The 25,100-nt window shown below is 43.7% G+C and overlaps 4 protein-coding genes across 6 annotated transcripts; 2 read left to right on the forward strand and 2 right to left on the reverse strand.

The window, feature by feature from the left end:
* The first annotated feature begins 296 nt into the window (after positions 1–296).
* lcmt2 (leucine carboxyl methyltransferase 2) lies at positions 297–6,837 on the forward strand. The gene is made up of 14 exons (XM_041950528.1): positions 297–456; positions 1,011–1,135; positions 1,470–1,551; positions 1,642–1,822; positions 1,950–2,106; positions 2,306–2,495; positions 2,648–2,755; positions 2,868–2,955; positions 3,132–3,359; positions 3,480–3,725; positions 3,828–3,925; positions 5,367–5,554; positions 5,692–5,827; positions 5,997–6,837. The coding sequence occupies exons 1-14, from the start codon at positions 409–411 to the stop codon at positions 6,159–6,161; spliced, it is 2,040 nt and encodes a 679-aa protein (XP_041806462.1). The 5' UTR covers positions 297–408; the 3' UTR covers positions 6,162–6,837.
* Positions 6,535–8,275, reverse strand: crygs2 (crystallin, gamma S2). Its single transcript, XM_041951004.1, has 3 exons — positions 8,267–8,275; positions 7,600–7,869; positions 6,535–6,818 (listed from the first exon to the last, which is right to left on the reverse strand). The coding sequence occupies exons 1-3, from the start codon at positions 8,273–8,275 to the stop codon at positions 6,546–6,548; spliced, it is 552 nt and encodes a 183-aa protein (XP_041806938.1). The 3' UTR covers positions 6,535–6,545.
* Positions 8,276–9,254: 979 nt separating this feature from the next.
* tbccd1 (TBCC domain containing 1) lies at positions 9,255–16,275 on the reverse strand. 3 transcript variants are annotated; one of them, XM_041950531.1, is made up of 10 exons: positions 16,167–16,275; positions 15,532–15,776; positions 14,849–14,913; positions 14,500–14,766; positions 14,104–14,262; positions 13,786–13,902; positions 12,782–13,031; positions 12,392–12,578; positions 11,768–12,298; positions 9,255–11,310 (listed from the first exon to the last, which is right to left on the reverse strand). In XM_041950531.1, exons 3-10 carry the CDS (start codon positions 14,909–14,911, stop codon positions 11,097–11,099), a joined length of 1,788 nt encoding a protein of 595 aa, XP_041806465.1. In that variant the 5' UTR covers positions 14,912–14,913; positions 15,532–15,776; positions 16,167–16,275; the 3' UTR covers positions 9,255–11,096. The 3 variants fall into 3 exon arrangements, with proteins under 3 accessions (XP_041806465.1, XP_041806463.1, XP_041806464.1); XM_041950529.1 differs by having other exon boundaries at positions 15,369–15,776; XM_041950530.1 differs by having other exon boundaries at positions 15,369–15,780; positions 16,167–16,261.
* Positions 16,276–16,729: 454 nt separating this feature from the next.
* Positions 16,730–24,199, forward strand: dnajb11 (DnaJ heat shock protein family (Hsp40) member B11). Its single transcript, XM_041950964.1, has 10 exons — positions 16,730–16,898; positions 17,348–17,504; positions 18,204–18,301; positions 20,742–20,874; positions 21,738–21,880; positions 22,012–22,094; positions 22,180–22,237; positions 22,348–22,459; positions 22,653–22,812; positions 23,057–24,199. The coding sequence occupies exons 1-10, from the start codon at positions 16,825–16,827 to the stop codon at positions 23,119–23,121; spliced, it is 1,083 nt and encodes a 360-aa protein (XP_041806898.1). The 5' UTR covers positions 16,730–16,824; the 3' UTR covers positions 23,122–24,199.
* The last annotated feature ends 901 nt before the right edge of the window (positions 24,200–25,100 follow it).

The raw sequence follows: 25,100 nt of genomic DNA on the forward strand, positions 1-25,100 counted from the left end.
CCAATGCTGACAAAAGTATACCATGGTTAGTTTGCAGCCGAAGACAACATACCTATATTTAAAATAACAAGTATGAATGGTGAATAATGATTAATAACCATGAAGGCCCAGTCAAGCATATTACCACCGCAAGCGACTATATTTTGCTCATAAATATTACCTCGAATGTAAACATACTGTAAATGAGCTTTGGAACGACGTTCAACTGACCAAGAGCTTTATTTAGTGTGGCCTCCGGGGCGCAGGGGGCGCAGGAGCGCAGAGAGGAAGGTACCCGGAAGTCTTGACCACGTGCAGGATGTTGAATTGTTTTGATCAGTGGATTTCTCGCATAACTCGAAACCTTATCAAGTATTATTTCATGCCCTGATATTTTACTGTGAAGTGATGTAACAGCTTGCTGACATTATGCCAACGACAAACAGAAAGAAGCAGAAGCAGGGGAGGGACACTGCCGTAAGTCTCACTTATTCATTCACTACAACAGAGCCAGCAAATGTGAGATGTAGGCGTAAGTGTATAAAAGTGAGCACTGGACTGTAACTGAGTACAATACTTGATGTAATTTACTTGAACATTTCTGCTGCATGCTGATGTATACCACAGTTCACAGGAGAGTTTTGTACCCTTTACTCTACATTAGTTGGCATCCTAAATTATTTTTTTAACAATGAAGATTTCACACAAAAGCATGGTGACCGTATAAAATATGAAGCATTATTATAGATTTTACTAACTTGCCCAACACTGTATAAATACTTAAAAATTAGTTTGATCTCAGCTCGCTGCAGTTGTACAATGGTACTTCCAACAACACTCGCAGGGACCATTCTTCTGCATCTACTGTTGATACTCTGATAAATACATTTCGCCATAAATAGTTACGTGCATGTCCAATGGAGGACTTAATGAAGGGGCATTTAATTCCACCACTTGCCAAGGTAAGTCAAAGTAAGTCACAGGCTGAGGCATTTACAGGTGTGATGTTTGTTTTTTGTTGTGTGACCCAGGTACAGGGAACCAATGACAGCAGTGTGGTGAGCAAGGTATCTGCTGCAGCACAGGGCTACTTCCACGATGTCTTCCTGCAGCACTTTGTGTGCAAAGTTGCCAGGAGAGCCCCACTCATCAACAGGTCAGCTGGGATCTTAATCATGTCATGCTCAATTGTGCATTGGATTCAGTGATAAAGGTCACAATCACTTTATTTACACACACATAATACATGTACATGAGCTGGCCGTGGTTGAAAGTCACGGTGTGATATGTGGACATAATTTATTCAGTGGCAAAGAATCACTGCACACTTCTGATGGGATGGAATTACTCTCTTGTGCAAGGGAAGAACGCAGAATGCATAGTGTTACAAAAAGTGCAGCCCTAAAGGGTGAAAGACATATTTTCATCAAAAAGCAGGTATACAGTCTATAAAAATAACAGTAATAATGTGTTGTATTTGCATGTTTTAGGGGCTACTATGTGCGCTGGAGGGCTGTGGACCACTGTGTGCGGAGGTTCCTACACGTTACTGAGAACTGCCCCAAGAGACAGGCAAGTTCCCTGCATACTGTCTAACACTATCTTGTATAGAAAATTTGCATTTGCATCATCACGCTGTCATTATGTTTCCCTTTTGTTTAGATTTTGTCGTTGGGCGCAGGGTTCGACTCTCTGTATTTTCGCCTACGGGCCGATGAAGCACTTGACAGGGCTGTCGTGTTTGAGGTAGATTTTCCTGATGTTTCCCGACGCAAGGCTGCCCTGATCAATTCTAACATCACACTGAGGGAGATGTTAGACGCCCATCTACCTTCTCTTACAGGTTTGTAATTTCCTTCACACACAGCACACTTGTGTTTACTGATGTTCAGAGATTTTCTCTTCTTTTCAGAAGTCTAGAAAAAGTTCTGTTAGATTTCATAAGTGTATGCCTGCTTGCATGTCTTCAGGACCTGTATATGTGTCTAGTGGTCAGTACCACCTGCTAGGGGTGGATGTTAGAGAGGAGTCCCAGGTGGAAGAGGCTCTGGGTGCAGCTGGGCTGGACTGGGTTGCCCCAACCCTTATTCTCTCTGAGGTGGTGCTTACCTACATGGAAACACAATGGTAAGGTTTGCTGTTTGGTGTGTTAATGGGAACATTTCACGCAAGCTAGGACTTTAAAATCATGTACTGTATTTTGATTTTAGGCTGGATGCAATGATTACATAATACACAATATCTAGCAAAATAATCATGGTTAACTAGATTTGTACAGCTCTGATGCATTCGTTTGTTTGGGGTGGTTACATGTTGTGTCTTTCAGGTCGGATGCTGTCATTAGTTGGGTGGCAAAGCTCTTGCCGCAGTCACTCTTTGTTATATATGAGCAGATACATCCACACGATCCCTTTGGTCAGATCATGCAAGATCATTTCCTGAAACTAAACTCAACTCTCCACGCCCTCCGTCAGTACCCAGACTCTGCTGCACAGAGACACAGGTTCTTGGACAAGGCCAGTATGCGGACAATATTCATTATACTGCAGACACACTTTTCATCAAGTGGTACTTTCAACAGGGGTGTTTATTTCTTATTTCCATGATAATTAGGTACACTAATATTTAGTCAGATATGGTGTTTCAATAAATATGTCACTGTGTTCAGGGCTGGGAGCAGTGTGTGTGTCTGGATATGAATGTCTTCTACCTCAGGCTGGTCCCTGAGGAGGAGCGATGCAGAGTGGAGAGTCTGGAGCCTTTTGATGAACATGAGGTCAGCAGTTGAAATGTGTTTGCTTGTCCGTATTTTGTGGGGTTGTGGTCCTCTCTCTGTCGTACCCTTTATAAACCCAGGTACTCTATATTGTGTCTGTGTCTACCCTCAGGAGTGGCACCAGAAATGTTCCCACTACTTCATCCTCACTGCATGTCGAGGATCTTTGATGGCACAGGCTTTACTCACACATGCTCCAGGTAGCTGTCACTTTAATTCCCTCTCACTGTTCCAACTGCCAACAAACACATTTTTATAATATCTATGAGTCATTTCACATCTTTAAGACACTTTGTCCACATGTCCATGTGTGGTTTGTGGCTCCAGTTGTGACGTTTGTGTGACTGTGATGTTTTATTTGTCTGTTTTCCCTCAGTATCTCCAGTGCCGTCCATTTGCCCATCTTGGAGCCCCATAGCCCTGAGTGTGCGGCCCATACCGGTTTGTATGGAGGGGCTGGGGATGGCTACCTCCTTGGTGGGGCCAGGGCAGGTCCTGCTAACAGGAGGCTCTAGCAGAGGAGGCAGGGGGGCGGTGACCAGGATCCTCTTCAGGGGCCAGGAAGGCTGGAGATCTGTCAGTGTGGAACCATCATTAGATTTGGGTGAGAGGGCTTGCTGACTCTGACTTTTTGTTTCCAGTCAGTCGTATGTGACGCTCTTGCACTGCACTTAGAGAAAAAATCAAAAATGAGACCATTTGTTGTTGTGTTGCCTTCCTCCAGGTGTTCGACTCTACCACACTGTTACCTGTTTTCCTGGAGGAGGTATTGTGGTATACGGTGGTCGCTCCTCTCCACTCAACCCAATCGGGGGCCTTTTCAGAGTAACCCTGGACCCCAGTGGTCCACCTGGTCCTCTCGACTCGGAGGACCGAGACTCAGTGAAACTTTGTGTAGAGCGTATGGTTTGTACAGGTGATCCACCACCGGCAAGATGGAGGCACACCGCTTCTGTGGTCAGTCACAAAGGTGAGCTAAAATAGGAAGCCTTATGTGATTTCTGTTTCTCACCCATTGATTTTCATCATTTGTTATTTATTATGCGATGAATTTGTCTGATTTTTCCTGTAGGCGAATGCTTCCTGTTCGTGTTTGGTGGAAAGAATGAATCAGAGGTAGTTCTGGGTGGTGGCTACTTCCTCTGTCAACACCAGCAGCGCTGGACTGAGGTTTGCCTAGTTTCTATCCACTAGTTATCTTTACAAAAAGGTTTTTAATCACACGCACACTGCATTTAAATAATCTCACGTCTCTCCACTTCACATTACATTGGACCTCATGCAAGAACCATTCGTATAAACAGGTCCGTCAGTAAACAAGTTCTTTGCTCAAATGTTGATTGCACTGTGTAACGGCTATGAAATAATTTGATTAGCCTTGTTTTCACTCCGCAGTTCTGTCTGCCACTGAGTGTGATCTCCCGGGAAACTAAGGGCTTCATCATTAATGAATGAACTCTTTCTCCGAGTGTTTTCTTCTACTCCACCCAGACGCCAAACCCTACTGTAGTTACGTGTTTGTGTGAAGCAATACTCAGATTATGTTATCAGTCCATAGAAAATGATCACAATTTAACTTTACCTCTTTAGTGAACATGCTTCTTTCTTCTCTTTTATTTCCAAAATGGTGTTGATCGTTTCTTTGTGGAAATGTGGAAACAAATTCAGCGTGCATGTACGAACGATTTAAGACAAACTGTGGCATTCACCACTTTTCTCATACTTTGAATTTCCTCCTAGATACACACTAAATTCACGAGTGGTGCAGAGCTGTGCTATGAGCGTGTTCACTTGACCTGAAAACATAATGGCTTAATTTTGATAAATTTAACATGATATGGAACTAAACTACAGAAATAAAATACAACATGTGACCAAAAACAAAAATGAATATTCTGGTCACCATGTTATCATCAGCATGGCTTGACCATTTTACAGAGAGGTTTTTAGATTATATTATTGTTGTTGGCATATTTTTTATTCTTTCAGTAGTTGTTGCAAAGTTCTCTCTCTCTGCGCTCAGCTGCCTTTATGCAGCTCTATCATCCTCTGTTATAACACCTGACAGTGTAACATCACCTACTCCAGACTAGAATATCATCCCATCTACTATGTTTATATTAGTCATAGACCATTTTGTTTTCAGGAGATGTTTTTTAGAGTCTGACTTTATGTAAAACCGTTCCCTCTTTATGTCTGTGACTGTCACAGTACAGCGCAGCTGATGCCATGTTGTCGACAGCTGTACTGTCATATTTCTGGACAGTTTCAGGTCCTCTAATATGACCACTGACTCTGCTAAAAGTGTTGTCTGTATGTCTGCAGGACTTGAAGCTCCATAGTGTAAAAGTCAGGTTTCTAATTCCTTGATAACTTTTTGTGAATGAAACTAAGGTGGTAATTTTAAGGCCTCACAAACACACACCTCTTAACGAAAGAGGTGGCATTCTTCAGCCAATGAAATGAGAAATTTATGACAAATTAGTCCAGGCAAGAGTTTGTGAATCTGACAGGAACACCTGTCTCAGCTAACCTGACAAAAAAGAGGTTTAAGAGAAGAATACGAAAATGTTCTTGCATGGGACCCAGTGTGTATATGTGTTATTTACAGATCCCAGTAGAGGGAGCAGCACCAGAGGCCCGCCATTCCCACTCAGCATGCTCATATCAGGGAGGTGTGGTGGTGTTTGGGGGACTAAACAGAGGGGGAGTGCCGCTGGGGGACACAGTGCTGTTAAGGCCAAATGAAAGAGGCTTCTGCTGGGAAAGAATTGAGGTGCGGCCGTCTCCTGTTCCCAGGTCTGTTGTTTTTCAAAGCCATTGACAAAGCTTTCACATCATTCAGTTAAAACTCTAAGACCATATCCTTAAGTTTCTACTGCAGTAAACCATCCAGTAAAGAACAATAAGGCCTGAAATGATTTGCTTTGTTTTAGGTACTCTCACTCTGCCCATGTGATTGGTGAGAAGCTGGTTGTGGTTGGTGGAGTTTGGTTGCATTCAGATGGTGTACCAGGCGGTGTCATTATCAACCTGACCACACACAGCAGTGTGGAGTTCAGCCTGGACACGGTAATTTAAAGTGACATTCAGTGACACTTAATGTACTGATGCATCCAGTCCAGGTTGTAGCTGCATGGGTTTCAGATGCTTCATATGAAGTCATTTGTCAGCAGTCCATTTTCACTGTTCATGGAGAAGATTAATAATAATAACTCGCTGTATGTTCTGCTGTCTCTAGACCTCTGTGCCCTGGCCGCTGATGCTCCACTCATTCTGCTCTGAGCATACAGACCCAGAGGAACCGGAGCTGCTGCTGATAGGTGGGGGAGGAAACTGTTTCTCCTTTGGGACTCACTTTAACCGTCAGCCTGTCACTGTGGACCTCAGACCTGTGCTGGGATGAAGTAGCCTGAAGTGTTTCTATGAAGCTGTTAAGCAGTTCAAATCAGTGACTAAACTGAGGAGGTTATGGATCCAGACTCTAACCATCGGACATCTCACACAGGATGAAATGGTTAAATTTAGATCTGGGACAGTTTGAGTAGAGCCTACTACGCACCAAGTGTTATTGTTACTGATCCCTGAAGTGTGGCTGTCTGCTTTAAGTAAGCAAGGGTGAAAAGGTTCAGAAGGCATTAAACAACTCATGTATGGAAAAATCCAAAGAAATGTCCTCAGACTGCTCACTGGACAGGTTTTTATTGGTGAGACCTCAGTTCAAAATCACAAAAACAAAATTCTGGTCAAATATCTCTATTTTCTTTTAATGTGTTGGATGGAGGTTAAGTCATTCAGTGAAGCGCCTGAAGGACTGGACCGTGGGACTAACAGCACCCCAGTCGCCAGGCTTGCGGTATTCCCCCTTCTCCAGGAAGTATTGCCGTCCGCGGTAGTTGGGGTGCTCATAGAAAACCCACCAGCCATCAAAGACTTTGCAGGAGTTGACCTCCCTCCAGCGGAACTTCTCCAGAAGTGAGGGACAGTCCTCTGTGGCCTCGAAGACCTGACCCCCGAAGTCTGCCTTCTCATACAGCTGCATCTTGTACAGGGTCCCACTGGTCTGCAGGGTGACAGGAGTGAGCGAGGGGGATGGTGGGGGGATGCGGGTAGATGACAGGGGGTGAAAATGGAAGATAGGTGCAGAGAGGTAGCAGGTGGAGGGTGGTGCATGAAAAGTGGAGGTATTGGTTAGTGCGGGGGGTTGGGAAAGTATACGTCAGGCAAGAGAAAAGGGGAAGGGGGGATATATAGGGAGATGAGATTTGCATCTGACAAAAGGAAAATATGTTTGTAGCACTGCTCTCACAATAACACAAGCATGATGGTGAACGGACCTTTCATCATATACTCAGTGCATCTGGTCAGTTCGATGAGTGAATTTGAATCAACCATCCCTCATTGTTTGGGTTGTGTTTGCTCACTGTTCAATGCCTTTATAAACAGTACAAAACTTCACACATGCAGCTTGCACTAACTAGATTGATTTTTGTTTGAATCTGCCTGCAGGCTGTGGGTTGGTTGGACAAAAGCCCGATGATACAAATGGACTGACCCAGGTATTGGGTTACATTGACAACGCCCTGCAGTCAGTGGCAACATTAACACCATAGCATGACCTCTCTGATGTGTCGATCACTCGGTTTTACTCTCTCCTGCACTCACTGTGGCTTTCATCAGTTCAGCTAACTTCTGAATGCTCAGCTGATAAAAGTCAAGCCCCTCTGTTTCAGACAGAGTCACATTTGTACAGGATCGTAGTTTCTCATGTCCAGCACATTCAAGAAAAGAGGTTAGACTTGAATAATCTCAGCAGATCAGATTACCGGCGATGGCTGACTTACAAAGTGGATCATCTTGCAGGAGCTGAGGCGGTCGTTGAGGCCCATCCAGCGCTGGTACTCTGGGTACTCTCCCCTGGTCAGGACATACTGGTAGCCCATGTAGTTGGGCCTCTCATACACCACCCAGGCCCCGCTCTCCACCCGGATGGAGTTGCAGCGGCTCAAGTAGGTGTGGAAATCGGAGCAGTCGCTGTCACACTCATAGCGACGGCCCTGGAAATTCTTGTCCTCGTAGAAGACAATCTGGGGGACAACACATGGGAGTCTTAGCTCTCATCTGGTCATATATTTCCTGAGCAAGGTGACTGTCCATTTGACTGCCACTGCTTTATCACACAAACTTAACAAAAAGATTTCTGACACTGCAAAGCATTGGAAAGCATTTTTGCCAACCTGTTCTCGGTGTTCCAACAGACAGACCGCTGGCTGACGAAAGCCATCAACACCTTGTGCTACAAACAAAAACTAGCCTGTGCAGTCAGCAACACTGTTTGAAACTGGACTCACCCACAAACCAAATTAAAAAAGGTTCAAACGCCAATAACCCCCACAGAGAGGGTCACATATACAGCCTTGTCCACTACTTAAACCCTTCTTCCATCCTAAATCCATGTGTCACAGCATTAGCTGACTCTATGTCAATGCCAGCCCCACTCTTTCCACTCACCCTGCCCATCTTGGATATGTGTGGAGCCTTGGTGTTGTTAAGTGATGGTTCCCCTGAGGTCTCAATGTTGCACTGGCCCCTCACCAGTCCCTTTTATATCCCCGCTTTCCCACGTTTATAAACAGCAAGGGTGGAGGCAATAGGGGAACAATCGCTTTGTCATGAAAATTAGATCCAAAAATTGAGTCAGTGATTCTAGTGCTATTCAGTTTTTCCAGAAAAGCGAGGAAGGATTACGGCATAATGGCTGGGCATGGTAAGCGTCCATTGACCCCACTTCTCTACTGGCTGGGTCCAGTGCCCACCCCCCCGCTCCAGCTCTCGCACCATGTTGCACATGCCAGCTCCACCAGTTTGCCCCCACCTGGTGAGGACCTGCCAACTCATGACTTCTTTCTGCCTTATGGATGAATCCAGATAGAGCCATGTTCGGTGGTGGAGGAAGTATTCACATACCCCGCTACAAGTAAAAGCCCTCCTTTCAATATCTCACTTCAGCCAAAGTACAGAAATATTATCAGCGAAATAATACAGCAGCGTCAAAAGCGGAAGTACCCTTGCTGGAGTATTATCATGTACTGTGTTATATTGATTATATTTTATAAAATGTTGGATTATCACTGATGTATCCATTTTCGAAGTGTTTTACAACTGCAGCTGCTCAATGTGGAACCAATTTGAACTATTTTCTGTATTGTAGGGTTGTTTACAAAAAGCATATTTTATAAGCTCATTATACATTTATACATCAAGTAAATAAGTCTAGGTTTTACCTATGTGTTGCACTTGCCGCTAGTCATTCCACCAGTGGCAGTGGTGCATAACTCCAGATGCACGGTTTGTAAATAGTCATGCATTTTAGTGTATTTCTTTATTACTCAGATAAACTGGTTCCCATCAGACTAAAACTGGAGCATACTGCTGTGTCCCAAAGGTATAGACAGAATCAAAATATCCAAAACAATAAGCAGGAGGTGATCTGGTTGGAGTCAGAACCTTTATTCATTTTTATTGTTTCAACAATCAAAAACTATTTTGTGCTCCTCATATAGTAGCTGCACAGAGGTGTGTGTCTTCACATGAAGTGATCAACAGCAGTAAGACATCATCCAGCATTGTGAAAACTCTTACAGTAATGTCCTCTAACGTGTGACGACATTTCAACAGTACAGGTTTTTATCAATTCCTACTTCTCTTAACTTCCCATAACTACTAAAATGCTGCCCAGAAGATGCATGCAGCAGTTCTGTTGTTTGCAATGCATCTCCCAATCAGTGAAAAATCTGTAATGAGTAGAAGTGTTGAAAAAGAAAGCTACTAGCCTGAAGTACACTTGGAGGTATTAAATGTCAAAAATGGTACTGGAGGCAGGGTAGATTTATGAAAAATAATCCTACTGTAATACTAAAATGTACACAATCATACAGGTGAACTAACACAAAAAATAATCATACATTTAGGGAACATCTGGCTGCACTTCTGCAAACTGACCAAATGTTACATTTTACCACATTTGGCACAGCAGCAAACCAGCTGTTGTGGTTGTACTGAAGAATTTAAAGGACAAGTCCACAATAAAAACTGCTGCTGCACTTTCATGTTGTACTTATGGCCACACCACAGTCATGATATCACGATGATCAATAACTGGGGTGTGGCCAAAAATGCAGCGTATGAGAGATTCAGCCTATGAGCAGAGCAGCTACAGGTACTGGTAATCTATACACGCTAAGTACGTTTGGACGGTGCCATTACAAACCTACAACAAATAAATATTCCTTCCTTTTACCCCATAATGGAACAGGCTTGGTTACCATTTTCAACATTCTAACACTAAAAATTCTATAACCTGAGTGAGTTACTGAAGGTGCACGAACATGTCCGTAATGCCCAAACTGCTCTCATTCATCATCTACACATTCTCCATCTTTAAATGCATGTCAGCTTCCTTATTGACCTCCAGGCTGTAAGGAAGAGATCTGAGTTGTTTACAGCAGTCATTGTTCTCCAGGAACAAGACCATATTGAGCCACAGCTTCCCTGAAGCAGCAACCAACTGCAAGTGCTTTAAGTTTAAGTTCCTTTAATGGTTGCTAAATGCCAACTGCAAAACATCTGACGATACTGAGTTTACACAAAACTCAATTACTTTTTACACAAGAACATTGAGCAGTATGTGGATTACAGTTCTCAAACTGCATGTCTTAATGTAGGTTTTGAGAATTATTATATATTAAAGAGCTATTAATGCTTCAAGAGAACACACACAAGATAAGTCTGCATGACTGACAGGTCTGTCAGCCTGTTACAGTCAGCCAGGGGCTTGACTTGACAGGAGCTGCACCCACTGCTTGACTAAATTTAGATTTCCTGTCTCCAAAAGATGACATACAGCAAACCTAAATCTAAAGCCTTTTCAAAATGTCCCTTAATAGCCTGTGGTGACTTCATAGATGCTCCTCCCCTCAAAACAGTGCTGCTTGCAATGTTGTTTTACAACATGCCAGTCCACTCCCTACTTGGCTCGGACATGTTAAGGACTAGCTGCCTTTTCTTAAGAAAGACTTAGAGAGCAACCTGTACAAGCCTTCCACTCAAGAATGAGCGGAAGAGAAGTTGCTATAAAGGCTGTATCAACAGCTCTTGACTCGCCAGAGCAAGGTGTAAATACCCACAAACATACTGCACAATAATACTTGTAGCAAACAGCAGTTCCAAATGTCAGTAAGACCATATGTAGCCTGTGTGTGTGTACTCACTGTCATGCTACCTTAACTTACAGGGTCAATTATCCTGCGGGATGAAACTCAAACAAGACTAACGCAACAATTCAACAGGCCATAGGCGACTGTCCAACTGGCCGCCCAGTCTGAATATGTTTGTTGTCATTAACTAGGGGCATGTCCACTGCAGACCCATCGGAGTCCTTTAAAGAGGCTATCGTGGGTGGGATAAGGCTGTCGAGCTCCTGCCTGTGCCCCGTTTCCAGAAGCCACTCATGGAACTTGATCTCCACCAACTCCTGGAACTGCCGCTTCTGCTCCCTTGAGAACATTAATGAGAAAATCAGTTACAACAGAAAAACAATAAGGTAAACTACAGAGCAGGAAAGAGGCACGATGTGGGAGTGACTGTTAAAATACTGTAATAGAGAAATCAATTAAAGGATTTTTCCTCATCAAATGGCATCCTATCATGAAGTCCCTGCTGTTCCCTGTGGTGTCAGGGTCAGGTAGAGTGTAGAGCCCCTCCAGCAAGTTTTCTGACACCCATGCCATCACAGAACTCCATAATATCTCACCGGCTGAGCAGCTAACTCACATTCTTATTGATTTTTGGAATGACTTTTGTGTTACAACTTTCCACTAATTAAAACAGCATGCTGGACAAAGGAATAATACGCCTTATTTTCATACATGTGTGGATGCTCAAGCATTTAAGCACTATTAGACAGACTCATGTGTTAATAATTGTGTGAAGAGGGCCTGACTTGCCACTCACTTGTTCAGCCGGGCCTCCATTACAGTCTTCTGCCAGTTCTGTATCCTCTTCTGCTTTTCATCAAGTGCTGCCTGATATGCAGACGGTAATCCCCCTGGAACCTCACATGTGTCACCCTCCATCTGGAAAGGCACAACCAGTGTGTGAAGCTCAGCTGGGGGCAGCAGACGGAAGCAGGCAGGGTCTGGGTTCGATGATGTGTTGAGTGAGGGGTTGATGAGGCCCTCCGTCCCTAGAAGCAAGGGTCGATCCCAGGCATTGGGGACCACAGCCAGGCCCACGGTGGCCATATGATCCTCCATAGAGGGGTAGAAAGTATGGAAAGGCCCCAGTGTTATATCTGCGTTTCCAGGTAGGAGCAGGGGCCGGGTGGGGGTCAAGGCGTGGATAGTGCAACATGAGGAGGCTCCGACAGCGATCCTGCCGGCCACACACACCACCCGCACGTTCTGGCAGCCGTGGATGTGGACGCTGGTCTCAACAGGACCCAGTACCACTGTGCTGTCCCGGCATTTGTCCACACTGACTGATCTGAAGGAGCACAAGCAACAAAACCATGATGGATGAACTGTGTCCCAAAATCCATTACACAACCAACAGTGCATTATTGGAAGCTAACCTTACCTGAGAGGTGAGAGAAGGTAAATGAAGGCATCTGAGCATCTGTGGATTTTGATGTTGGCACAAGTGAGCCTGTCTGAGGTTTTAGCCAGGGTCTGTTTGAAGACTTGGGACATTAGCACCATCTTACTGCCAGGTGGAGCCAGGTGGGTGTTCCGGGCTATTTTGGCTCTTTTCATGGCCCCCTCCACTAGTATGCAGTCAAAGAAATGGAGACAGACAGGTGGAGAAAGAATGATGACTGCAAAGAAACACTCAACATACACAGCCACCCATACAATGCCACATTCCTGACTTTCAATGATTTTCCCCTCAGAGACAAAGTCTCAGAATTACTTTCAGATTGTTAAGAAACTGCAGTGTAAAAAATCATTTCAGAAGATTTTAGGATACCTTGTTGAGCCCAGGCCAGTTTCTTGCCTGAGCGCAGGCAGGCAGTCATCCCAAAGGGGTTGAGTGTGAGGCTGTGCTGGAGGCACGAGAGTAGCTTGTGCAGGGGGAAGGAGTGGCTGAGTGTGGAGTAGCCAGCTTGTGTCTGGAGCGGACCTTTGGTCAGTAGCCTGTGGACAGGCTGGACAGCTCTGCCGTGGCAAACTGAGCCCTCCAAGAGCAGACCCAAGCTCCGCACAGCCTCCAGGGATATCTGGCAAAACACAACTGGAAAATCAGCTACAATGCATCATAAGATGTGAATGGTAATTTGTTTTAGACATTCATTGCAGTTAAAATTTCCAAAAGCAATGATGATTGCCGCTGCAAAACATGCAGTGTCAGCAAAGATTAAAAAGTAATTCACTCTTCTCAAATTAGATTTCAGTTTTCTTTACTCTGACAGGTTTCTCAATTGTACAATACCACCATCTTCACTCTTAACCCTACAATAAGTGTTTTTTTTCATTTTTGTGAACACAGCATTAACATATCACCTTTTAAATTGATATGATGAAGTTGTTAGCAAACAGTTGCTTATTTGCACATCCAGCAGTTCCACAGCGTTTGGATTCGTGTCTCTGATCAAACATTAGTTCAACCTTCACCCTCTCTCTGCTCTGCTTTTGGTCTCTCCCAATTCCTGAAGGTATCTGGCTCCTTAGCTGCTAAATGTTGCACTATGTTCACCATCATGTTGCTAACTGCATCTGTTTGCTTGGTGCTGAGCGCGTAGCGTACAGCGGGTTTGTAGAGCTTTTTTGATCAAACATCCTGAGAGTGAACCACAACAGTAAAGTTGCAAACCAGACAGCTAAACAAAGAGCTGAAACTTCCTATAAAGCTGAGGGGAGCTCAGGTTCATCGCTACAAGTAACCCCTTTTCATATTTTCACTTGATACATTTTTATTATGTATTAACCTGTTGCTGTTATGTAACACAGGATGTGTGCTGACTGTCCACAGACCTGGCAATCTCGGAGGGCCTGTCCAGATTGTGACAGCTGTCCTGGTTCCACCAGCAGCTCCAGAATCTCAGCTAGATGGCTTTGCACAAATGACAAGTGGGCCTGATCATCCCAGTTCTGCTGACAGAAATAAAGCAACAAAAGGACTGTGAGTGGCTCATCACGAACATCTGAGAGATGACAACAACATTTAAGCTTTAGACATGAAAATGTAGATGCTTTGTACTGAGCAATTTAGTAGTAATCAGAATTGCAGAATACTGCAAATCATGCAATGATGTTATCACTCTGTCTTTTGTCCTTCACAGTAACAAGAACCTTGTTCTGAGAGCTAGTCTTGGCCTCTCGGTCTGATGGAGAGGGGGAGCGAGTACGATGACTGGGCCACTCTTCACCAATCAGAGAGGTGCGCAGAGACACACGGTTCAGCTGCTGGACGTAGAGGAAGAGGAGGAATTGCAGTGTGTCCACAGACAACTGGAATGAATAGGAGAAGAAGAAAAAAGGGGTGCATATCAATGTGGAGCTCCTACACATTAACCTCTGCCTGGGGCAAAACACAACAATACAATGAGCAGTCCACTCTCATACAGTCACACATGATAAAACAAACAGCTACCTGAGATGATGAGCTAGTACTACATTCTACAGTAATCTGAGCTATTTGCACACATAATCTTTAAATTGTCCTCCTCCTGTCATTTTTTTTTTTACCTTGTTCCTTTGTTGGTCCAGCTCACTTTTGGAAGAGCACTGGGAAAGACACTCTGCCCACTCCAGCCTCTCCTCTGGAGCGTGGCCCATAAGAAGGTCAAAGGTCTCAAAGTAGAGCCATGCAAGGTCTTCTGGAAGCTGTAGCTTTCCACAGGCAATATGCCTCCACATGGGCCAGCCCAAGATGGGGAAGCAGCCATCGCGTGTTCGCACATACATCGCCATCTTGCGAAGATAGTGCAAGCTGAGCTTAGATGAGGGAGCCACCTACAATGACATTAACTCCAGTTATTCTTCAACATTTGCAACCACTGGATGACATTAAAACAGGTGGGGAGAGTATTTTCACCTGCAGGGCACCAAGTAAGAAAGGTTCCATGCGTGGCCATATGCTCACACTGTCTGCCTCCATCTCTGAAGAGAAAAACACATGTCTGACACATGACACACTTGATACACAGAGAATGTTCAGCATCATGTATAAGAGAGCACTGCCAGCACTTGGTCTACGGAAAGTCAAACTTTTGAATCATATGGCATCACACTGCAATCACTGCATTAATGTCACATTGCTAAAAGTCAACTTTAGAGATTGACTGGAGGGATGGGGAGAATCTCTCAATAACCATATGTGATAAGGCTGAGTATGCAGGAGCACAATCATGTTAACGACAACAAACGTCTGGTGCTCATATGTCGCTCATTTATCACGGTGGCAAATATCTACTTCTGTGACGCCGCGATGCGCCCATGACAACAGGCTGCTCATGTCATCAACACTTCACTTGGCACCATAATAACAAGTTTGAAACGCTAACAAAGCAACAAATATTCAGCTAGACTGTACATAAATATGCACAAAAACTCACTTCTTGTTGTGACAGAATGTGAGAGGCAGCTTGATATCTGCAGGAAGTGCTGAACTGTTGTATTTTCCTCAAAGTTAACTTCACCAAACTATGGCTCGCCAGCTATCGCAGCTAACGTCAGCTAGCATGGCTAGCAAGGCAAAGGAGGCTGAGAGACGCGTACTTTCAGCCTTTCTCTTCGTCCAGGCAATACGATGCTCCGTCTCGATGGGTCCAGTCACTCATAAGTGAATGTAGAGATGAGGACGAGCTCTGCTGTTCATGCAGTTTGTTGTGACTAGCGGCAGACCCCACAGTCAGACACATCTGTCGTTCTTCCTATTTGGCGCCCTCCTCTCCGCAGAGACCTGGACTGACATCTGTTGCGCGCAGCTCGCGGGGGCGCGCTTCATCCGGCACCGAGGGCAGCTTTCTGACATGAAGGAAAAATGTTTTTGCCGTAGTTAAATTCAGACGTACATTCTGAGCACTTCCGAGAAAGGACAACGGATGCTCATGCCTTTCCACACTGAGATTTGAAAACGACGTTTTCACCCTTACCACTGTCCACATACCCCTCACATTTAGACAAGGCAGACAGTGACAACCACTTGCTTTAAAATATCAAAGCAACAAAGACTGGGTTAACTAGTTCCTACATTCAGTAAGTGGCTATAATTAGGAGGTCAGAATGAGATACCTGGTTGAAAGTGAAATGCTGTGAACATCCCTGTATTATACAAATGAAAACATAAAAAATAATAAATTCAGCAATTAGTTTATTATTCATTACCTAATGCATAAGAGCACATCACTTACACGTTATGCTTCAATTGGGAGTTGGAGAGAGGCTTCTGGGAAGAAAATGAGTAAGAGAGGTAGCATAAATACAGCGCTTATGAGTCGCAGAGTGGTCGCTTTTTCTTCCCTGTGATACAATAAAATCCGGGGGTTTTTTTGTTTGTTTTTTTGACGGACTTTGACCGACGTACACACAAGTCTCTCATTTAGTGAGACATTTGCAGAAACTTTTTGACTTTTTGGCAAGTTCTTCTTCTTCTGCTTTATCGTTTTCTTCTTCTTTGGATGCCGTTTGAGTCACTTCTCATCACTCGATGTTACAGATATTGTTCTACATACTGCCTCCTGCTGTGCCGGAGTGAAATGTAGCAAACACTCCAGAAAGCCTCGGCAGTTCTGCCTAAGGCTAGCTAAGTTTGGGGGGGAAGGGAAAAAAGGGGGAATGCAAAATGCAGCAGAATTAACATAAAGGTTGACAGGTCTGGATAATAATTCTGAGGAGGAATGAGAAATGTGTGTTTAATGGTAGGCGGGGTTTTGACAGAGAGGCGGATTTCGCGACATCCAGTGGGCGGGCTTTCTGTGACAGGAGGAAGAAAGCTTGTGACTGGCCGCGGGATCCAACCCTCAGAAGCCGGCTGTTCTTTTGCTACACATTCTAGAAATACGAGGATCCATGGCTACCAAAGGGATGAATCTCTGTCATGTATGCTGCCTGCTTCTTTATGTTATCACGGCGGTGCTTGCGGGGTAAGTCGGCTGTGCTCGGCTGTGAGAGTGTGCGCACAGCGTTGAAACAGCATCGCCAGGTGGTACACATGTTTCATTGTGATTGGTCTAGACCTGTTCTACATGTGTGACACCGAGCTAACGTATTAATAAATGTTTCGTTGTATTTCGCTGTTATCTAGCTAAGCGAAGCGTTAACATTCAGCGACCGCCACTTGAGACTGTAATGCTAACTGTTAACTGCCATTTTTGGATGACTGGTCACTAGCGTAGTTAGCCAGGAGCTAGCCTTCATACCAGGGAAAGTAAACCGGCTTCATTCCCATTGACCACAGCTAGCTAGCCGACTGTTTGTCAAAATAATTTAATGTGGGAGTAACAGCAGTGATATCTGGTCGCAGCTTTTCTTGTTTCTTACATTATTCTTGCTATGTTCCTCCTCCATCACCCGCTACCACCCTCTGTCTTAGGCGAGACTTCTATAAGATCTTGGGGGTGAGCAAGAGTGCATCAATCAGGGACATCAAGAAGGCCTACAGAAAGCTGGCTCTCCAGTTACACCCCGACAGAAACCCAGACGACCCAAAAGCTCAAGACAAATTTGCAGACTTGGGGGCAGCTTATGAGGTGGGTGTATTTCTATTGTTGTGTGCTCGGTGCCGGCGAAAGCTGAAATAAGACAAAGTATTGATTTAAAAGATGACTGTAGTTATTTAATTTCTAAGTTATATAAGTATATAAACTGTCAGGAAACCGTGTTGTAGATCTTGTTTGGAAATATGCAATTGTGTGCGGAAGCGCCTGAAGCACCAATACAAATGTCTTGTGCACGTTAGTCATTTGGTTGTTGTTGGAAACGGTACGGCCACTGATTGGTCGACTGTACCGTGTGGCTGCATCCGATTGGCTGTTACGCGGCACAGCTGGCATTCAGGAAAACCAGACATAGGAAAGTGGGAGTGGATTCAGATAGCCACTGCAGGTGTTTCCATATCAAATCTTCACATTGCATAAAATTGACATTAGTTATTAGTCATGTTAAGTGATAAGCATGAAGAGGACTCAATATCACATGAACACCTGGACAGTATAATCAGATTCAGTATGAAAATAATATTGTTTTTGTGAATATTCTATTGTTCAAGTTATGTTCAGGCTGTATGAAAGAGGTGCTGATGGTGTGAGGTTGTATTTTGAATTATTATTGTATTGGATTACATTGTATGGAAAAGCGGTCAATCTTAGTCGTTCCACACCTGTGTGAAATGTGAATGAATTCAAAGTAGAATTTTGTCATTCTGTGACTGACGGGTTGTTTATTTGTAGGTGCTCTCAGATGAGGAGAAAAGGAAACAGTATGATGCCTATGGAGAAGATGGACTCAAGGAAGGACACCACGGCTCACATAACGATATCTTCTCCAGGTTGGTAACATGAGCTCAGGTGCTTTTATACAAGGAAAAAAAAGCAAGGCTACTGAAGGTCAATAGGGTCAATTTCAAGGGCTGGTCCACCCAAAAACAAGGAACATTCTCACGTGATCCTAGTACTGCCCAGCCATGCAGATAATAATTTTTGAGAGGTCCATATCTGAGATTTATTCCTCCACCCCTATACATTTGAGGTAAACAGATGTTTGTGGTGTTCATAACATTAAAACTCATAGATCTCTGAACAGTTTCCACTGGAGCTACTTTGTTAACCTAAGAAAAAGTTCAAAAGTGCAGACATTTTGTTCTCTGGATTATCGAGAGTATTGAGTCACATTGACTCTTTGTCAGTGTGACCTAGGACCTAGTAATGTTAGATACCAGTAATGATAACAGAAAACCAACCCTTCAAGATTACAGTTTTTTTGATATGTGCTACAAACATGCCCCAAAAACATGGACATTAGATGTACTGGCATTCAGTTGACCCTTTGCTAAACACCTCCTCCGAACACAAACTGTCCAGTCATAGGTTAGTAACAGTAAATAGGGACCTGCACGCCTGTCAAGCTTTGCATTTCTTGATCTGTTGCATGTCGAGCGATACTGTGAGTTTGGAGTGCGGCGTCTTTCAGAAACACTAAACAGAAGAACAAATGTGTGAGGAATGAATTAAACTTTGTCTTTATCTCCTCTAACCTAAACTGCAAACGTTAGCATGTCTAGCTAACTGTCTCACTACCTAAAGTAACGTAACCAGGTGTTACATCCAAAGGCAATGGGCATGTTATTACTTTTCTACATTATTTAGTGTAGTTACAGGTTACATTAGAAAAATGCCTCTTCAGGACCAACACATCCAGTTTGTGAGCTAAGATGCTGCTATATCAGAGTAATGATGTCAGCTTAGTGCTGCTCTTTGTTTGTTTTGGGGTTTTTCAGACTCCTGCAGCTGCAGCCGAATGTACATTAGATACCATTACATTTGCCAAACTCATGGCTTATTCCTCATCATCAGAACCTTCTCTCTTATAAAAGTGAAGCACACTGTTTGAAAATATGAATAATGAAGCAAAGCCTGAATCTAACCACTTTTTTCCTTTTCAAGTCCGTTTTTCTTTTCTTTAGTAAGCATCCAAACAACTCAAGGGACCTTAGAACAAATAACATTTGAGTTAGCCTACATTTTATTATTTTCACATTTTATTTTTAACACCATGCTGTAGGCTGAACTAGCACTACACTGAAATACACAAACAATGCTGCTCCCCTGTGTTCATTACATGAATCCTCAACTGGTGAGGATCACCGCCACCATCACTTCAGTCTCCATGTGTACAGTGCACGAATGGAAAGCTTGACAGCACTAGCACCAGTAACTAAGGATAATGGGACTAAAGGTCAATTATAGCTAAGTGGTTTTTAGAAATTATTTATTTATTTTTTAGAGTTATACCCAGTGCAGAGGAAAGTAACTGGTTGGGAATTTTGGGCAGGCCCTGGTGATCAGTCATGAGGGATCGGTGCTCAGGCCCCTGTTGTAGTGCAAGGCATTATTGTCCTATGCTGATGTAAATTGCATTTGCGCATGCATTAGTGGTGGTGAGAAATTAAATATTGTATGGGTCTTGCTCCATGCATGTGCCAAAAATCATTCACTTTCATGGCGTTGCCCTAGCAGCAGGTGAATATTGATGTTTCACCATGAACAGGAAGTGCCGCAGACTTCACATGTTTGACAAATGTCCCAGCCTGAAGACGCCATGCCAATATTCATAGTCATAGCAACAGGAAGTACATGAAAATTCCATGGTGTGGTCTACACTTGATATACTGGAACATAAGGTATAATTAATGGGTGTTCAGTAGCGCCACATTGTGGACACAGGCAATGGCATTACATACCTTCATGCAACCACATGAAAACTGAGGAGTGTCCACCGGTCAGAGTTCAGTCACGAAGCCGCACCTGCCCCACTCCCCCGACATGCACGACGGAGCAAGTGCTCATTCGTCACTGCTTGCAGCTTTAATCTTTTGTGGACTTTTTAATTGAACAAAGGATTTATGTTGAGTAGTTTAAATATCAAATAGGATTGTATGTTAAAAGACTACCATGAAATGATACAGTATGCTTATTTACTGTGTATTTTATTGATGACACTTAATATTCGGTTCACTTGATATGAATTCACAGGCTGCACTGTCAGGTCACAATTATTTATAAGAATGACAAAGTATGCTAAAGTCGTGTAGTCTATTAAACCTTACAATTCAAACACAAACAGTCCAGGGCCAAGTCAGTTATCAGTGCAAAGCAAAGTCACTCAAACAGCATTTTCAGTGAATCTGTGATTTGATTTACCATCTTTATATTCCTAAACAAATTTTTTACTCATACAACTACTGCTCTTAATCTGTCCTCCTGCTGCAGCTTCTTTGGTGACTTTGGGTTCATGTTTGGAGGCAACCGACAGCAACAGGACAGGAACATCCCCAGAGGAAATGACATCATACTAGATCTGGAGGTCACGCTTGAAGAGGTGTACTCTGGGAACTTTGTTGAGGTGAGGAGAAAACCCCGTTTTCTAAATTCTCTTTACTCTGAACAACCTGCACTCATTACACATTCTTGAAGTTTGTAAGTGGAGTTGGTTGCAGTTGTGGTTGTGGACCATTATTTACAAAAGCAAAGGAGATAATGGCGTCCCACAATTCCTTGCAGCAACCACATTTGAAGTGGGACCACACATTTTCAATGGTAGACAGGTCTTGAGTCGAAGCACGGCAGTCTCTTACTGGCACTCTTTTACTACAGAAGCCATGCTGTTGTAACACAGAATGTGGCCTGGCAATGTCTTGCTGGAGTAAACAGGATCATCCCTGAAAATATGGTGTCTGGGTGGCACATATGTTGCTCTCTGTACCTTTCAGCATTAATTGTGCCTTCACAGATGTGAAGTTATCCATGCCATGTGCACTAACACACCCTCATACCATTACAGATGCTGGCTTTTGAACTTTGTGCTGGTAACAATCTGAATGGTCCCTTTAATTATTTTTGAATAGCGTATATGTTCTAATTTATGATTGGCCTAATTGGCCGGAGAGGGGCGCACAAAGGGCAGGGTGTGGCCCGCAATTTGCCCAGGTTTGACCCAGAGGAATCAAAGTGAAATGTGGTCTCATCAGACCGCAGCACACTTTTCCACTTTGCATCTGTCCATCTCAGATGAGCTTGGGCCCAGAGAAGTCGGCAGCATTGTGGATGTAGTTGATATATGGCCTTAGCTCTGCATGGTACAGGCTTAACTTGCGACAAACTGTGTTTGCCGACAATGGTTTCTGAAGTGCTCCTGACCCCATGTAATAAAACTCCCTGCCAGTGTCCTTGTTTGCTTGAGTTAGTCATCTTTTCTCTCTCTCACAGGTTGTACGTAACAAGCCTGTGGCCAAAGAAGCTCCAGGCAAGAGGAAGTGTAACTGCAGACAGGAAATGAGGACGACGCAGCTCGGACCTGGCCGCTTCCAAATGACTCAGGAGATGGTGTGCGATGAGTGTCCCAATGTAAAGTGAGTCGCCGCTTGTGGTAAAACTCTTATTGTCATTGACATCCTCAATAACGCTGGGAACACACATTGAACCTAGACTTCATATCACCTGATATCACAACACATTTTCTATTCTGTTTTCTGAACCACAGGCTGGTAAATGAGGAGAGGACGTTGGAGGTAGAAATTGAACAAGGAGTGAGAGATGAGATGGAGTACCCTTTCATTGGAGAAGGTAAATCTACCCAAAGCTCAAAATAAATCCTTTCTGTTGGTTTTTCAAATTTCACCTGTTTTCAACATCTTTTACTTGACCACAGGGGAACCTCACATCGATGGTGAGCCTGGAGATCTACGTTTCCGCATCAAAGTGTTGAAGTATGAATAAGCTTTACTTACTGTGAAAGTTTGACTGTATGTCTGGAGTGCAACAAAATACTTGATCAGTGGCATACAGTAATGTGATATGGGGATGCTTTTCTTTTTAGACATCCTATGTTTGAGCGCAGAGGAGATGATCTGTACACCAACGTCACCATCTCCCTGGTGGAGGCACTGGTCGGCTTTGAGATGGACATTGTGCATTTGGATGGACACAAGGTTCTGTACATACTTGGTATATTTTCAGGGTTATCATAGTATGGGCCATTTGTTGTCCACTGTGACTGTCTCATAACTCAGACTCTTGAGACTGTTAAGGTGAAAGACTATTTAAAGTTCATATTATAAAAAATGGGGGAGTGTGGGATCGACCCAGTCAAATTGACTGGTTGCGTCTGTCTTTGCCTGACAGGTCCATATAGTGAGAGATAAGATCACCAAGCCTGGTGCTCGAATGTGGAAGAAAGGAGAGGGCCTGCCAAACTTTGACAACATCAACATCCGAGGTTCCCTCATCATCACCTTCGATGTGGAGTTTCCTCAGACACAGCTCGATGATCAGCAGAAAGATGGTGAGGATGAAGGATCAGTGTTGGGAAAAGCTGCTTTACTTCACAACATATGCCTTTAAAAGACAAGACGCTTACTTACCTGGAAACCTCAGCTGTGTGGAAGACATGGGCATTCACCAGGCAGATGCTATTAGCTGCTTTTTAAGAATTTAAAACGTTGGCTCTTCTTGAATGTGAGCGTTTGCTGCTTCGCTGTAGCTCACAGTATATATTTTTTCCTAACAGTATCACTCTGTTGTTGCAGGTATTCGGGGTCTCCTGAAGCAGGGCTCTGTACAGAAAATTTACAATGGACTACAAGGATACTAAGACATTAACAGACACAGCCTGGACTGAGTTACCTGCCACACACACAAACACACATACATCTTCAATCAACAGGAGGGTGCTCTGTAATTCTGGCCAGGGTGTATTTATTATTTTCAGATTGTTCTCAGGATGGCTTGAATCCAATTAGTTTTTACTTTTTATCGTCCTACATTTTGACAGCAGTGTCACCGTTGCGGGTGTTTTATCTGAAGTGTATAAATGCAAAGGATGCCGAGTCCCTCTGTTGTCCATTTTTGTCCTTACATTACATTGTAATACAGCTTTTTGTTTATTTCCAAAATCGAAATTGACTTATTTCTTCCTGAGTGAGGTGTTAAGATCTAACAAACACTGTCTGCTAAGGTGCCGACATGTATACCTTTCTGAAGAAGACTGTTTGACACTCACTCACTAACAGCATCTGCTGAAGGATGAGCAGCTGACAAACTGGACTGAAGAAGGAATTTCTCCACCAACCTCTGCTATTTTTCTTAGGTTTCTCAATGTAACAGCTCCACCTGTTGTCTGATGAATGTTTTTTTTTTCTATTGCGCTGGTCAGATTCCTGTTCAGTAATACTTTGTAGATAGGGAAGAACAAAGCTCATTGGGTTGTTGCGTTTTAGTTGTCTCTGACTTGTCTGTTTGCGTTTGACACATTGCAACAGGAGAACTGTCCACATTGCACAGTCCCCAAGTTTCACTGTGACAAGAGTTGACCTCTAAACAGTGAAGTTTTATTCTTGTGGAGGGATGGGGGCCGTCTGCGCATCCTCCAGCGCCACTGTCGAAAAGTTTTGTCTCACACCTCTGACACTCTTCCTGTCCGGCCTCTTCCAAGTCAAAGGGACGTATCAGCCCTCCTCTTCGGGGTTGATTTTCCTGACTGGGGACAGTTTGATGGCTGGTTTGGTTTATAAAGATTTCCATTCTCTGTTTTTACTGTCGACTGCAATGTTGCCTCCAAATTTCAAGAGAGTGTCATGGCCTTAAATATGAATTATTTGGCCATTTTTACTGAGTGAGCTAGGGGATAATGTACTTTTGACTGACTATGAATAAAGATTTCTACAAACTCGTATGACTTGTCATACCCCAAATTCACCAGCAGGTGACATCAAAGTGCGTAATAGCCACTGGCGAGTAACCAATGATGCCTGAGGAGTGATGCAACTGCTGGGAGTGAAGCAGAGTTAGGTGACGTATCAGGGACAATTTCGCCCTGAAATGAGCCTGTCAGGTTGTGCTCATCATGGATCCAGTGGACATCTGGATTAGCATGTAGCCACACAGAAAGGCCTTCCTGAGATGCTGAACTGCGTGAATATATTGTTTGGCCAATGAAACACAATAAATGCCCCATAGTTTGTAGTGTGTAAAGGAGATCAGGGAATTTAGTTGATAGGAATATCTTTAATCGAGGTGTAAACCTGCATGTATGCGTGTGAACCCTTTCATGATTTTGAGGACCAATTTTACATCTTTCGACCTCGAAAGTGAAAACCTTTCCAAAGTAGGTATTTTGGCTGTTAACATTGTTAATACTGTCTGGGCTCAGTACATTAAAATATTTTTCCCCCACGTGGGGGCAGCACAACAAAGTGGAAACACGACCATCACATACAGTATTATCATCTTCTAGAGCTTAAGTTAAATGTCTGTTTACACATCCAGCAGACACAGAGCAACATTATCATTCGTTTGGGGCCGTGTCTCTGGCAGGAGTCTCTGGCAAGACAGATTTTCACTCTCCTTCTAACTGCTGCAGTCTCCAACAACTACTGAGGGGAATATCTGACTCTCTGAATGTTCACCTGCTGGTCACATACTGTGCATGTCTGCTGTTTGGTGCTGGACATGTGGCGTGATGTGGCTTGATTCAAGCTTTTTTGCTAAACCTGTGTGTGGCGGGCCATGAAACCCAAACAATGAAAAATGCTAAAACACTCCATAGAGGGGAAGTGCAAAATAATATGAAAA

The sequence above is a fragment of the Chelmon rostratus genome, chromosome 13 (assembly GCF_017976325.1).
Source record: "Chelmon rostratus isolate fCheRos1 chromosome 13, fCheRos1.pri, whole genome shotgun sequence".
Lineage (NCBI taxonomy): Eukaryota > Metazoa > Chordata > Actinopteri > Chaetodontiformes > Chaetodontidae > Chelmon > Chelmon rostratus.

Bases quoted from the DNA above. Each gene is read 5' to 3' on its own strand.
- lcmt2 (XM_041950528.1), top strand. From the start codon at position 409: ATGCCAACGACAAACAGAAAGAAGCAGAAGCAGGGGAGGGACACTGCC. The intron at 1,136-1,469 runs GTCAGCTGGGAT...TGCATGTTTTAG, and splicing joins AGAGCCCCACTCATCAACAG to GGGCTACTATGTGCGCTGGA. The intron at 5,555-5,691 runs GTCTGTTGTTTT...GCTTTGTTTTAG, and splicing joins CGGCCGTCTCCTGTTCCCAG to GTACTCTCACTCTGCCCATG.
- tbccd1 (XM_041950531.1), bottom strand. From the start codon at position 14,911: ATGGAGGCAGACAGTGTGAGCATATGGCCACGCATGGAACCTTTCTTA. The intron at 13,903-14,103 runs GTTCTTGTTACT...TTCTGTCAGCAG, and splicing joins AGACTAGCTCTCAGAACAAG to AACTGGGATGATCAGGCCCA. The intron at 13,032-13,785 runs GTCTGTGGACAG...GTGTTTTGCCAG, and splicing joins AGGCCCTCCGAGATTGCCAG to ATATCCCTGGAGGCTGTGCG.
- crygs2 (XM_041951004.1), bottom strand. The intron at 6,819-7,599 runs GTAAGTCAGCCA...GTCACCCTGCAG, and splicing joins CCTGCAAGATGATCCACTTT to ACCAGTGGGACCCTGTACAA.
- dnajb11 (XM_041950964.1), top strand. From the start codon at position 16,825: ATGGCTACCAAAGGGATGAATCTCTGTCATGTATGCTGCCTGCTTCTT. The intron at 17,505-18,203 runs GTGGGTGTATTT...GTTTATTTGTAG, and splicing joins ACTTGGGGGCAGCTTATGAG to GTGCTCTCAGATGAGGAGAA. The intron at 22,238-22,347 runs GTATGAATAAGC...TTTTCTTTTTAG, and splicing joins TTCCGCATCAAAGTGTTGAA to ACATCCTATGTTTGAGCGCA.